The sequence below is a fragment of the Lepus europaeus genome, chromosome 14, assembly GCF_033115175.1.
Source record: "Lepus europaeus isolate LE1 chromosome 14, mLepTim1.pri, whole genome shotgun sequence".
NCBI classification, from domain to species: domain Eukaryota; kingdom Metazoa; phylum Chordata; class Mammalia; order Lagomorpha; family Leporidae; genus Lepus; species Lepus europaeus.
In genome coordinates, this window is record NC_084840.1 from 67,371,114 (window position 1) to 67,383,277 (window position 12,164).

The 12,164-nt window shown below is 49.1% G+C and overlaps 1 protein-coding gene across 4 annotated transcripts in view; it reads left to right on the forward strand.

Annotated features, from left to right (window-relative positions):
* FRMD4A (FERM domain containing 4A) overlaps positions 1–12,164 on the forward strand; it is a 342,837-nt gene that overhangs the window by 194,838 nt on the left and 135,835 nt on the right. For all 4 annotated transcript variants that reach the window (XM_062210863.1, XM_062210861.1, XM_062210860.1 and 1 more), the window contains exon 3: positions 1,854–1,948. In XM_062210863.1, the coding sequence (XP_062066847.1) occupies positions 1,854–1,948 (95 nt within the window). The remainder of the gene's footprint in view (positions 1–1,853; positions 1,949–12,164) is intronic.

Sequence of the window (12,164 nt, forward strand, 5' to 3'; positions counted from 1 at the left end):
AAGCGACGCACCTTTCCCCTTCCTGCTCTCGGGACCTGGTGTTCTGTGGTCATTTCAACAGTGATAGAGCGAGGTGGGTAACGCCCGGACGGTACTCACGAACAGCTTGTGATGCTTTTCTTCCCCGAGTCCTAGTGCACATATTTAGATTGTCAGAGATTTGCAAGGAAGAGTGTACAAGGAAACATACTTAGATAAAGACTGTTCTTTTAAAAGGCAAAAGGAGGGGCTGGTGTTGTGGCATAGCAGGTTAAGCCGCCACCTCCCATACTGGCATCCCATGTGGCCGCTAGTTCATATCCTGGCCTCCACTTCCCATCCAGCTCGCTGCTAATGGACCTGGGAAGGCAGTGGAGGATGGCTCAAGTACTTGGGTCCCTATCACCCATGTGGGAGCCCAGGATGGAGTTCTTGGCACCTGGCTTCAGCTTGGCCCAGCCCTGGCTGTTGTGGTCATCTGGGGAGTGAATCAGCAGATGAGAAGATCTGCCCCTCCCCCCATCAGTCACTCTGACAGTCAAATAAATAAATATTTTTTAAAAGGCAAGAGATGGGTGAATTTTTAATTTATTCAACTTAAGCATTATTCCAGGCCATTTGACTTTAATTTGAATATTTCTTGCAGGAGGATACTTTTATTGTTTGTATTTAAAAATTAGAAGGGGAGTATTTGGGATAGTGGTTAAGACTACACCCCCATATCAGAGTGCCTGGATTTGAATCCCAGCTCTGCTCCTGATTCCAGCTTCTTGCTAATACACACACTGGGAGGCAGCAGGTGATGGCTAAAGTACGTAGGTCACTGCTGTCCACATGGGAGATCTAGATTGAGCTCCTGGCTCCTGACTTCAGCCTGGCCCAGCACTGGCTGTTGCCAAAATTTGGATAGTGAACCAGTGGTGGAGCAAAATCAATCTCTGTCTCTGCTTTTCAAATAAAGTAAGTAACTAGATTTTAAAAAATAACATTATAGGAACATAGAGTGCTTGGGGACAGATGGCCAGGATTCAGATCCCAGTCTCAGCACTTGCTGAGTCCCTGGGGACTTCCTTCCTCCTTGTACAGATTAATAGCAGGACCCTTCTAGCGTTGTGAAGAGGATTAGAGACTGCTATTTGTCAGTTGCTCAGACAGTGCCTGCCGCTGTATGGATGCTTCTTGACTTCCAATGGGGTTCAGTCCTGAGAAAGTTAGAGAATGTCACAAATGGCAAATGCATTTCCTCCACACCACGCGCTGAGCATTGTATCTGTGCATAGTCTGCCTTCGCTTTGTTCCCTGGACACTCATATTAGCCTACAGTGGGGCACAGTCGTCTCACCCAAAGCCCATTTTACAAGCGGAATTGAATCTCTCGTGTTAGGTATTGACTGCTGTCCTGAACGGGATGAACCAGAGCAGGTGCTGTCGTACGCTTTTGCGCCATTGTGAAGCTGAGAAATCCTAAGTTTGGGATCATCTGTATAACAGACTTTGTTAAATAGATGATGCTTTTTCAAAAAGTTAAGTAGGTGACACTTTTTCAAAAAGTCACTTCAGCAAAAAGTAGAGGGATGGGGAAGCCCTGGATCTGACAGCCCTGCCGGAGAGCAAGTACCGATTGTCGACAGAAGAAAACTGCTAGGAAGCAGGGCAGAAAGAAGGTCTCATCTGTCAGTGACCCTTCCCGTGGCTCCTTGTTCAGCTGTGTCCCGATCGCCTAATCCTTGGGGTTTAATAAAAATCGTTTGCGTTGATACACTTGCACTCTGAGACAGTCCGTTCATTGGAAAACTTGTAGGGACCTGAGACTGCACGTTTAGGACAAGTCGTGTCTCACCACCTACCTCTTTTCCATTGTCTTCTTCCCCCAGCCCAAGCTTTTGGCCAAGGAGCTTCTCGACCTCGTGGCATCTCACTTCAATCTGAAGGAAAAGGAATACTTTGGAATAGCGTTCACCGATGAGACGTAAGTGATACCCTGGGCCCCCGGGCCCTGAAGGGAAAGTGCGGGACCTGGACTTGGGCTGTCTCAGCTGCCAGCAGTGAACTCTGCTGCAGGCCACTTGGGTCCTGTGTCCTGGGGTCAGGCCAAGTTCATCATCTGAATTTCAATGGCCTTGTGATCATGCCTGGAACAGCCAAAGGATATAATTAAGGATGATGCTAATATTTCAAAATTATAAGGTGAACTAGTTCTTATAGTCAAGCAGGTTCGTGTTTAGAACAAAGTTTTTTTTTCAAACAAGTAGATTTCTATGAGTTTGTTTTCTATTAACATTAAGTGAAAACTTCTGGAAATTCAACATCTCTTCCCCAGTGTTGGAATAACAATACCAGGAAGTGAATTTGATAATAAAATTCAAAAATGAGAAGTGTCTGGGCAGTTTTCATTGTCTGAGCCGAAACTGTAAAAAGCAAAACTCATCTGATGAAAAGCATATTTACTTTTAGCCGTCTTTCAGTTTGCCTCTGTAGAGGTCTGGTTTTACAGTGCACGGAAGGAAAATAGTAAAATGTCAGTGATTTTCTTAGTAGACTGTTAACAAAGCAGTGTAGCAGAAACCCACACAGTCGCCCTCAGTGTCTGCCAGGCGTTGGCTCCTGGACCCTGCAGTCCCGCATCCGAGGATGTCTGAGTCCCCTCAGATAGAGGGCACAGTATTTGCATGCGACTCCCACTCATCCTCTCTCCGTTACTTAAAATACCTCAGAAAATGATACCGCCGTGCAAATAGTAACAGCGGACGGTTCAGCGATAATGACAGGAGAGCGGCTATACGTGCTCAGTACCGAGGTGGTTTTCTCTGCATGTTGTGGATCCGAGGTTGGTTGAATCCTTGAATGCAGAACCCCAGCGTAGGAAGAGCAGACTGTACACGCATGCACCCTCCGTGCCTCCTGGAGTCTGGAGAACCACCGAGGGGAGTCCCTAAGAGTGTGATCGTTCAGGGTCAGGCTTGTGGCTGGGGAACCCACGCCTGCAGAATCAGGGGGCGCTGTCGCCTGAAGCAGGAGCAAACCAGCATCTGTGCTGGTCACAGACGCACTCAGCCTGGGGAGCCCCAAATGGACACGGCGGTCGTTTGATTTATTACCCAAATGAAGACACTGTGAATAAAAGGGGGTGTAATTAGGGCTGTCGTGGGCCGACTGGAACATATGGTCACCCTATAAATTAGTGACATCTCAGGCAGCAGTGTGCTCAGGAGCCAGCGGTGGGAACAAAGCCACATCTTCCATAAGAAAAGCTGCGTGAGGTGGGCAGGTGTTGTGGCACAGCGGGTAAAGCTACCATCTGTGACCCTGGCATCCCATATGGGTGCTGGTTCGTGTCCTGGCTGCTCCACGTCCGATCCAGCTCCCTGCTAAAGGCCTGGGAAAAGCAGTGGATGATGGCCCACGCTTTTGGAACCCTGCCACCCATGTGGGAGACCTGGAGGAAGCTCCTGGCTCCTGGCTTGGCCTGGCCCAGCCCTGGCCATTGCATCCATTTTGGAGGGGATGAACCAATGGATGTCTCTCCCTCTCTCTCTATAGCTCTGACTTTCAAGTAAATAAGTAGATCTTGAAGAAAAAGAAGAAAAGAAAAGAAAGCCAAGAAGAGCAAGGCCAGCCCTGGTCCTGGGGCCTGCGGGGACCTGAGCAGGAAGAAGGCGGTTGGTCGGGCAGGCAGGGTCTGGTTGCCCAGGCCCAGAGGAACTGCTGTGCCTGCAGGTGGCGCTGAGTAAGCACAGCTGTGAGGTCATGGGGGAAATGAGCCAGCGCCGTAGTTTAAAAAAAAAAAAAAAACACAAAAAACTTTTAAAAAAAATACACATCTAGAGCGATCTCTTCCAAGAAGGCAAATTTTTCTACCCTTTATCTAGAGAATCACCCGTAAGCCCCTTAAACTGTTCTTCATTGCTTTTTCACTAATTAGAAGGAAACCACACGTTCCAGTTCATCATATCCCCATTGTTCTCATTTCCCAAGTAAATTTACTTGGCGACAAGATCCCGCCGACTCCAGATGAGTCCCAGTTAGACTTCCTTTTTGAATCAGTGAGAATCAAAGAACGAACATGTCATCCTGAGCCGAAGAGGAAGAAGCTCTGCGGCTGAATGTTGCGTAGACAGCTGCTGCAGCAGGGCCCAGGGGAGCGGGCCGCGGGGTAGAAGGTCACACTGCTCCCGGAGGAATGAAGCGCACCGGAAGTCACAGAGCACCCGAGGGAGAAGCACCCGACGGGGTCCAAGCGTCATACAGCTAAGGCTCAGATGCTGCACCTGTGCTGTCCTGGTTCTCTGCCGACCTGGAAAGTGTGTGTGTGTGTGTGTTGTGTGTGTGTGTCCCCTCCAGCAGAGGAGCTGACAGCACGGAGGCTCTGAGCGACGGTGAGGGAGAAGACACGAGCCATGCTCCCGGCGTGTCTAGAGGACGTGCAGTCACTTCCCATCACTTTCCCTGGAGTCTGGGTGCATGGGCTTCTCCAGCAAAGGCAGGAGCAGCAGGCAGCCGGCAGGGGAGCAGTGGAGAAGGCCCGGCTGGCCAGGGGTTCCTGAGAAGGAGCTGACAGATGTGCCTGATGCCCCAGGGGAAGAGGGCGAGTGTCCAGGCCCAGAGGAACTCTGTAACCGACACCTCCAGGGGACACAGATAAGGAGAACAGAATCACAGGAGGCAGAGGGAGGCCAGGACCCGGAGGCAGTGGACTTGTCAGGATGGCCTGACAGCGCCTAGGCCAGCGGACACCGGTGCCTCTTCTGCAATCTAAACTTTTCTCTTTTCTGGTAGCTGAGGAAGAATAAAACTGTCCTCACAGAATGGTGAGTGCCTCTGGCCTGGGCTGGGGACTTCTAGGTCGGGAAGCAAAGTGTTAGCAGTAAGAGTATGTGCCCCAGCCCTCCCGCTCTGTGCCCCAGGACACCAACACAAGATAACGCCAGTCACCGTGTTTTCAAATTGTGTGTGTATGTGTGTGTGTGTGTGTGTGTGACTTATGCACAAGCTACACCTTCTGTACTCTGAAAAAAGCAGTGGAAGCTTCTCCCTGTGCATAGCCTGTGGTGTGCCACACGTGCGTGCCCATTTCCTAAATCAAACACCCAGGAAGAGCTTGTACACCATAAAAGAGCACACGCGTGCAAAAGCGTCTTTTCAGCAGCCCCAGCAGAATTTCTGAGTGAAATGCATGACTCTCAGGTCAGAGTCTGCATGATTCTTTCAGTACGAACTGCCCTACATAGGTTGTGGCATTAAGATGGGACCTGAGAAAAGATTCGTAAAATAGAGTGTGGACAGGTGGACAGGAAATTGTAACTTTCTCTCCCCTATGTAACTCCTTCTCTCCTCCCCAGTTTGTGTGCGTTAATAGAGTGTCTGGGTTCATAGCGCAAAGATTTATGCCCAAGAATGTTGCAGCATTAATATTAGTGCTGCCTTCTCTCTTTTTTTAAACTTTTTATTTTAGAAAATTAGAGGAGAATTGCAAAGATAGTAGAGTTCCTATTTACCCCTGTACCCAGCTTCCCCAAATGTCAGCACCTTACAAACCACATCACATCCGTCAAAATTATGAAATTGACATTGGTGCTGTATTTTTAACTAAACCATGAACTTTATTCAGATTTCTCCAATTTTTCCGTGAATGTCTTTTCCCAGCCCACGACTTGATTGCGTGCATTCCATCTCCTTTTATTTTTACTACCTCTGTTGTAATAAAAAGATAGAGGTGATCATTTGTCATCGCTCGGAGTCGTGGTGAGACATGTAGACGATGACACTTTGACAGCCATAAACAATGCTGAAGCAAACTGAGAGCTTGTTGTAAATTTGAACTTAATGTAGGTGTTTATGTTTGGCTAGAGTCATGGTCCTCACCCTTGGTTCCATGTTGGAATCAGTTTGGACACTATAAAATACCAGTGCCTGGGGCTGACCCCCAGGAATTCGGATCTCATTGATGTGGGTGAGCACTGATTTTTCAGAGTTCCAGTTTATTACAACATGCAGTCAAGTTTCAAAAGCCCCGTTATAGAAAGAGGAAGAGTCGGAGGAGCTATCCTCTGCTCCCTCCCTGTGGATCCAGGAAAGAAGTAGACTCTGCTTCAGCTTTGGGTCCTGGGGCGTGTACAATACCACAGTGCCTACTGGAGTTGAGAACCAGAGTTCAGATTTAATGGTCCTGGGTGTAAAAGAGTAACTGAGATTTTCTCTTTTTTTAAAGATGTATTTTTATTTACTTGGAAGACAGAAAGAGAGAGAGAGAGGGGGACTAGAGAGAAAAATACAACATGTATATGTACACAGAGAGAGAGAGATATCAAGAATTTGTATTAGTTGGTTCACTCCTCAAATGGCTGCAATGGAAGGTGCTGGGCCAAGCTGAAGCCAGCAACCTGGAGCTCTAATTCAGATCTCCCACACCGGTGCAGGGGCCCGAGCACTTGGGCCACATTTCACTGCTTTCTCAGGAGCATTAACGGGGGGCTGGATCGGAAGTGGAGCAGCTTGGACTTGAACCAGTGCTCTGATATGGGATGCCGGCATCACAAGCAGCATCTTAACCTGCTGTGCCACATCGCAAGGCATTGTAATTGAGGTTTTCTTTTACAAAAGATTGTCATCCATTGTTGAGAGAGTTATTTTTACATTTCATTTTGAAATATTTCCATTGTTGTTCTAGCACCCATGTTTTAATTATGTTTTGAAATTGTTGATTGGAGCCGGCGCCATGGCTCAACAGGCTAATCCTCCGCCTAGTGGCGCCGGCACACCGGGTTCTAGTCCCGGTTGGGGCACTGGATTCTGTCCCGGTTGCCCCCCTTCCAGGCCAGCTCTCTGCTGTGGCCAGGGAGTGCAGTGGAGGATGGCCCAAGTGCTTGGGCCCTGCACCCCATGGGAGACCAGGAGAAGCACCTGGCTCCTGCCATTGGATCAGCGCGGTGCGCCATCCGCGGCGGCCATTGGAGGGTGAACCAACGGCAAAAGGAAGATCTTTCTCTCTGTCTCTCTCTCTCTCACTGTCCACTCTGCCTGTCAAAAATTTAAAAAAAAAAATTGTTGATTGGGAGAAACACAACAGAGCATCAACAAAAATTGTCAAATACACCCCAAGTTGAAGTAATGATAGCCATAATTTCTTTAAGTCTCAAGTTGAGAGCCTTGTCATATTTTTTAAGAGTTGTTCATCCACTGCTATGAGTACTGATGTTTAAAAAAAAAAAAAAAGCTTGAACAAGTATTTAGAAAATTGAGGGAGGGAGAAGAAACATGGTTAGTCATTATTGCATAGTTTAGACAGTAGGTACAGTTAGAATGTTTTTTTCACATACCAATTAAGAAAATGAATAGTTCTTAACCTCTTATTTAATCAACATCCCTTTGAAATTTGTTAAGAAGTTACATTCCTTCTCCTCCACAAAGTTTACATACAACATTTTGGGCTAGGTTTTAGAAGTTCACAGACACGCTGAAGCCAGGATCCTGGTTTAAGAACCTATAGGGTCACCAATTAAGGACTCTATTTTTATTTATTTAATTTTTTGTTAGCATACTGTGTCTCAATTAAGTGAATCACTTGATTGGTACTAGTTGGGGAATCTGATTTGCCAGAATAATTAACATCTAAAATAGCCTGACTTGTGGAGAATGCAACTGTAGATGCGGTGCCAGGAACGCTGGACAAGGGAGCACGCTCGGCTCGCTGGGGTCCCCGCGTCCTCGTGTCTGCTGGAACAGAAGTTGCCTGGCACGGGACCGAGGCATCTGAATACCATCTCCCTGAGGAGCGTGCCCTGCTGCAGGCTTATCTGTGACTTGAAAATAAGCAGAGTAGGAAGGCAGTTTTCCCACTGTGGCTCCGTGAAAGCCATTTCTTTAGAAATACTTCAGGATTAGGCAGCTGGAGAGGGTGGGCGGAGCCCCGGCCCTGGCCCTGGGCGCCTCTTGGCACAGTCTGCAGGTTGAATCTGGACTAACAAGACAACAAGGATTTTTGGGTGGTTATTCTTAAATGAAATAGCAAGAAGCTCCTTGGGAGCGTGTGTTGTGAGGAACCACAGGTGACGGATGCTACGAGTATAAACGGATTAACTACTTCAATCCTTATAGTCAGATTGGAAGCTGAGGACAGGGACTCGGGGGTCAGGGTGTGGATCCCAGCCAGAAGTGAATTGAAGCTTGTGCCACGAAAGGTTTGTCCTCAGGGGACAGGCAGGCCTGCCAGGACCCCCACTCAGGTTGGGTTCCGGGGGCTGCTTCTTCCTGCCCCCCCACCCCTGGCCTTCCTTGCTCATGTTCTGCCCCCTCGGCTCTCACCTGTTGTAGCTGGGTTGGACCAGATGGTGAGGAAAGGCGTGGCCGCCCTCCTTCCAGAGGGGCTGCGCTGGCTGAGGCTGGGGTCTGGGCCTGGCCTGGCACCCATCACTCTGCCCAACGTCGGGAAGCCATGGGGGCAGAGCTGAGACCCTTTTCAGCCATGTCTTTGGGGTCCCCTCGCCATCTTCAGCGGGATGGCTGGCTCTGGGGGGCCAGGAGGTTGTGGTCCGAGGTCCCAACCTCTGCTGTGCACAGGCAGGCGTCTGGGTAGTGGGGGAGCGTCAGTGGGTTGGCGTGCACCTCCTCCTAATGCAGGAGAGTGACAGGTTTATTTTTATGAATGTGGGTAGGGGAAGGGCTGAGCACTCCCTCTTGTGAGTTATTTTCAAAACGAGTGCTACCTTACTCTGTAATCGTGACGGCTTGGAAAACTGTTCATTACTGGAAATCTGCCAGCCATCGCCACCCCCAGTTCTGCTTGTACCCCTCTTCCCAGCCTTGCACCTGTGCTTGTCTGGGGGGTGGGGCAGCTGGCTCTCACCTTCTGAGGACATGCCCTCCGCTTCTCTTCACCGTGACAAACCACCACATTCCGCTCTTTCGATTTCAAAATAAAAGGAAACTTATGGCCAGCGCCATGGCTCAACAGGCTAATCCTCCGCCTTGCGGCGCCGGCACACCGGGTTCTAGTCCCGGTCAGGGCACCGGATTCTATCCCGGTTGCCCCTCTTCCAGGCCAGCTCTCTGCTATGGCCCGGGAAGGCAGTGGAGGATGGCCCAGGTCCTTGGGCCCTGCACCCCATGGGAGACCAGGAGAAGCACCTGGCTCCTGGCTTCGGATCAGCGCAATGCGCCGGCCGCAGCGGCCATTGGAGGGTGAACCAACGGCAAAAAGGAAGACCTTTCTCTCTGTCTCTCTCTCTCACTATCCACTCTGCCTGTCAAAAAAAGAAAAAAAATAAAGGAAACTTATATTGAAGAAAAAAAAAATACTCCGGGGTTTCCATTCATTAACTCCTATGTGGTAGGACAGAGAAAAGGCCATGGCTGCCGCCTCTGTGCCTGGGCTGTAAGAAGCTGCTTCTGGGAACTTGGCATTCGCTGTTCAGTCCCTTCTATTTAGTGACCAGAGAAGGGCTGGCACACAGTTCTTTGTGGGCAAATGAAATAAAGAAATAAGATATATAGAATAAAAGAGTGGCTCAATCCAAGGAGGTGGGGCCCCACCCTTTCTCCTCATTTTTTCACATCCTAATGCAGAGAACGAGGAGAGCTCTGATCCTGCACCAGGAGAGCAAAGGGACGCTCACAGAATACGGAGGCTGTTCAGGGCAAGCGCTGTGTCTCTACCGGCTGAATATGATACTACAGGACACATTGTGACGCTGCTGGCCCATTCTGTGAACAAATAATTAGCATGCACTGAGAACCGCTGGAAATAACTGGCTTCGGAACCTTTGTCGAGCTTATGTTTGTAGTTTAGCAGGTAATTAATAAGATGCAATTTAGGAGGTACTGGGAAAGAAAACTTGGAACAGCCTCAAGAGAACATAATGGAATAAGCGATTCCCCTATAAATATAAAAATGAAAGCCAGAAATTCCACTGGACCGGATAGCCCAGGATTTAGGAATATGGTCTCCCCAGTACACATCCTACCTTCGTCTCTCTCCCTCCCTACATTTTTTCTTTCATTTGAGGGCTTCTGGCTACATCAGTGTCCCTGCGCGGCCCTTCACGGGCATACATACGATAGAGCCAAGGACACTGTACGGCTGCACAGTCTTCCGTTTGAAGAGTGTCCCACCTTCAACCCGTGACATCTGCAAGAATTTCAGCCTCTTGCTTGCTTGGTTTTGCATAGAAATTCATTCCATATGAAATAACCTGACAGTAAAAGCATGAAAGGCACCGGATTCATTTTCCCCGGGGTGGGAGAAGTGATCGGAGCAGGCCGACTTAGCACACACCTCCACCCTCCAGTAACTCTATCAAACAAAGCTCTCCCTGAGGCCATCTCTATTGAAAGTGCCAACACTTGAACCAAAAATCTATTTGTATTATATGTAGTAGCTACAAGCAATGTGTTAAATGAATGCATCCAATTTCTATTCCCCGGAAGCCATTGCATATTTATTATTGACCCAATAGTTTGACCTACTGCAGCCATAAACCAAATGAGCGTTATCTTGGTCCGCTTTAAAGATAGCTATCAGTCAGGCAATAACAAAAATACTCTGAGAGTCTGCTGTTTTTGTTCGGCTTTGTTATTGGCAAAGGTACTAATGTACATTTTCTAATGAGAAATCAATAAGAATCATGAAAACCAAGCTATCAGGCCTCTCTTGGTTAAACTGTGGGAGAAATGCTCCTTTGCTCTTCATCTCATCCTAACTCAGATTCAGAGAAGGGAGTTGAAGGAGACCCTAATGTTAGCACCGGAAGGGATTAGATGGGACAGCAAAGGCCCCGCCGCAGTGAGCAGTCCTCCACTGGGTTGGGTGCCGGCATTGCGATGGCAAATCGAATATAATGAGCAGGAAACAACTCCAACTGCAGTCAGACCTGGTGGCCCCAGAGCTATGGTGTTCGCTTTACTTTTTCATCCACCTCTTCCCTTGACAGTGGGCACTTACCATGCGAGGCCTTGCCGGAGTCCCTTGGCCCTTCCCTTTGTGCCTTGCTAAGCAGCCTCCAGTGGAGAGACTTCCATAGCTGGTAAAATGGAGGGAGCTGACTTCCTTCCCCTCAGGGGCCCATGGATTCCACATGCCCGGAAGTCCGCTCCTCCTGGTGAGTGTGTGCCTTGTACCATCTCTCACGGAATCGAATTGAAAAGTTCAGGCTGGGGCAGATATCGTGGCTCGGCAAGCTGGGCCCCTACTTGGAAGATGCCGACGTCCCATATCAGAGTGCTGATTTGAGTCCTGGCAGCTCTGCTTCTGATCCAGCTTCCTGCTAATGCACCTGAGAAATGCAGCAGAAGATGGCCCAAGGGGTTGGGCCCCTGGATCCTCATGGGAGATCCGGGAGAAGCCCCTGGCTCCTGGCTTCAGCCTGGTCCAGGTCCAGACCTGGCTGTGTGGCCACGGGAGAAGTGAACCCTCCTCCTCCTCCTCCTCCTCCTCCTCCTCCTCCCCCTCCCCCTCCTCCCCCTCCCCCTCCTCCTCCTCCTCCCCCTCCTCCCTCTCCCTTTCAAATCAATCAGTCTTTTAAAGGAAAGCCAAGTTCAGGCAGGGGAAGAGGAGAAAGGAAAGTCGTTTACTTTCAGAAGCCAACTATTCCATTTAGGGTGATGGAAATCGCCACCTGTTCTCTTCACTTCCTGGCCACTTTTCTGAGTTTCCTTCCTAGTCATTTAACTGTTTGAGAAAAGCTCAACTAATAAATGGCCCAGAACAAAGGCATTTCCAGTTAAACAAGCCCATTGCTCAGAAGTCCTTCTTCAGGAGGTTTGATGAGGGGGGATGAAATTACTGAGGGAACCTGCACATCTCTTTGTCATCTGTGAGCATGGAGAAAGAAGAATGCACAGCTTGTAAACCGCGTGACACCTGTGGCTCTCGGCCTCTCCCCACAGCGTCCCTGCCCCTTGGGGATTCCCCACCATGTGAATGACAGCCCCAGGACCCGCTTCTAGTCCCCGGCAATCTGTGTGGTCAGTGCCATCGGAGTGGGGAGAGGATCTCTCAAGGCCACCCTGACCTGGCGGCCATATGTGGACATTATGTCTTCCATGTCCTTTTGTGTTGACCAGAGAAAAGCACTGTGCTTTTGAACCAATCTAGCCTGTGGGTGATTGAAAGATGTCTTTTGTGAGAAACATGAAAAGATTGTTTCCACCAGACCCTTTTTCAGGAAACACTGCAGAGCAAAAGATGGACA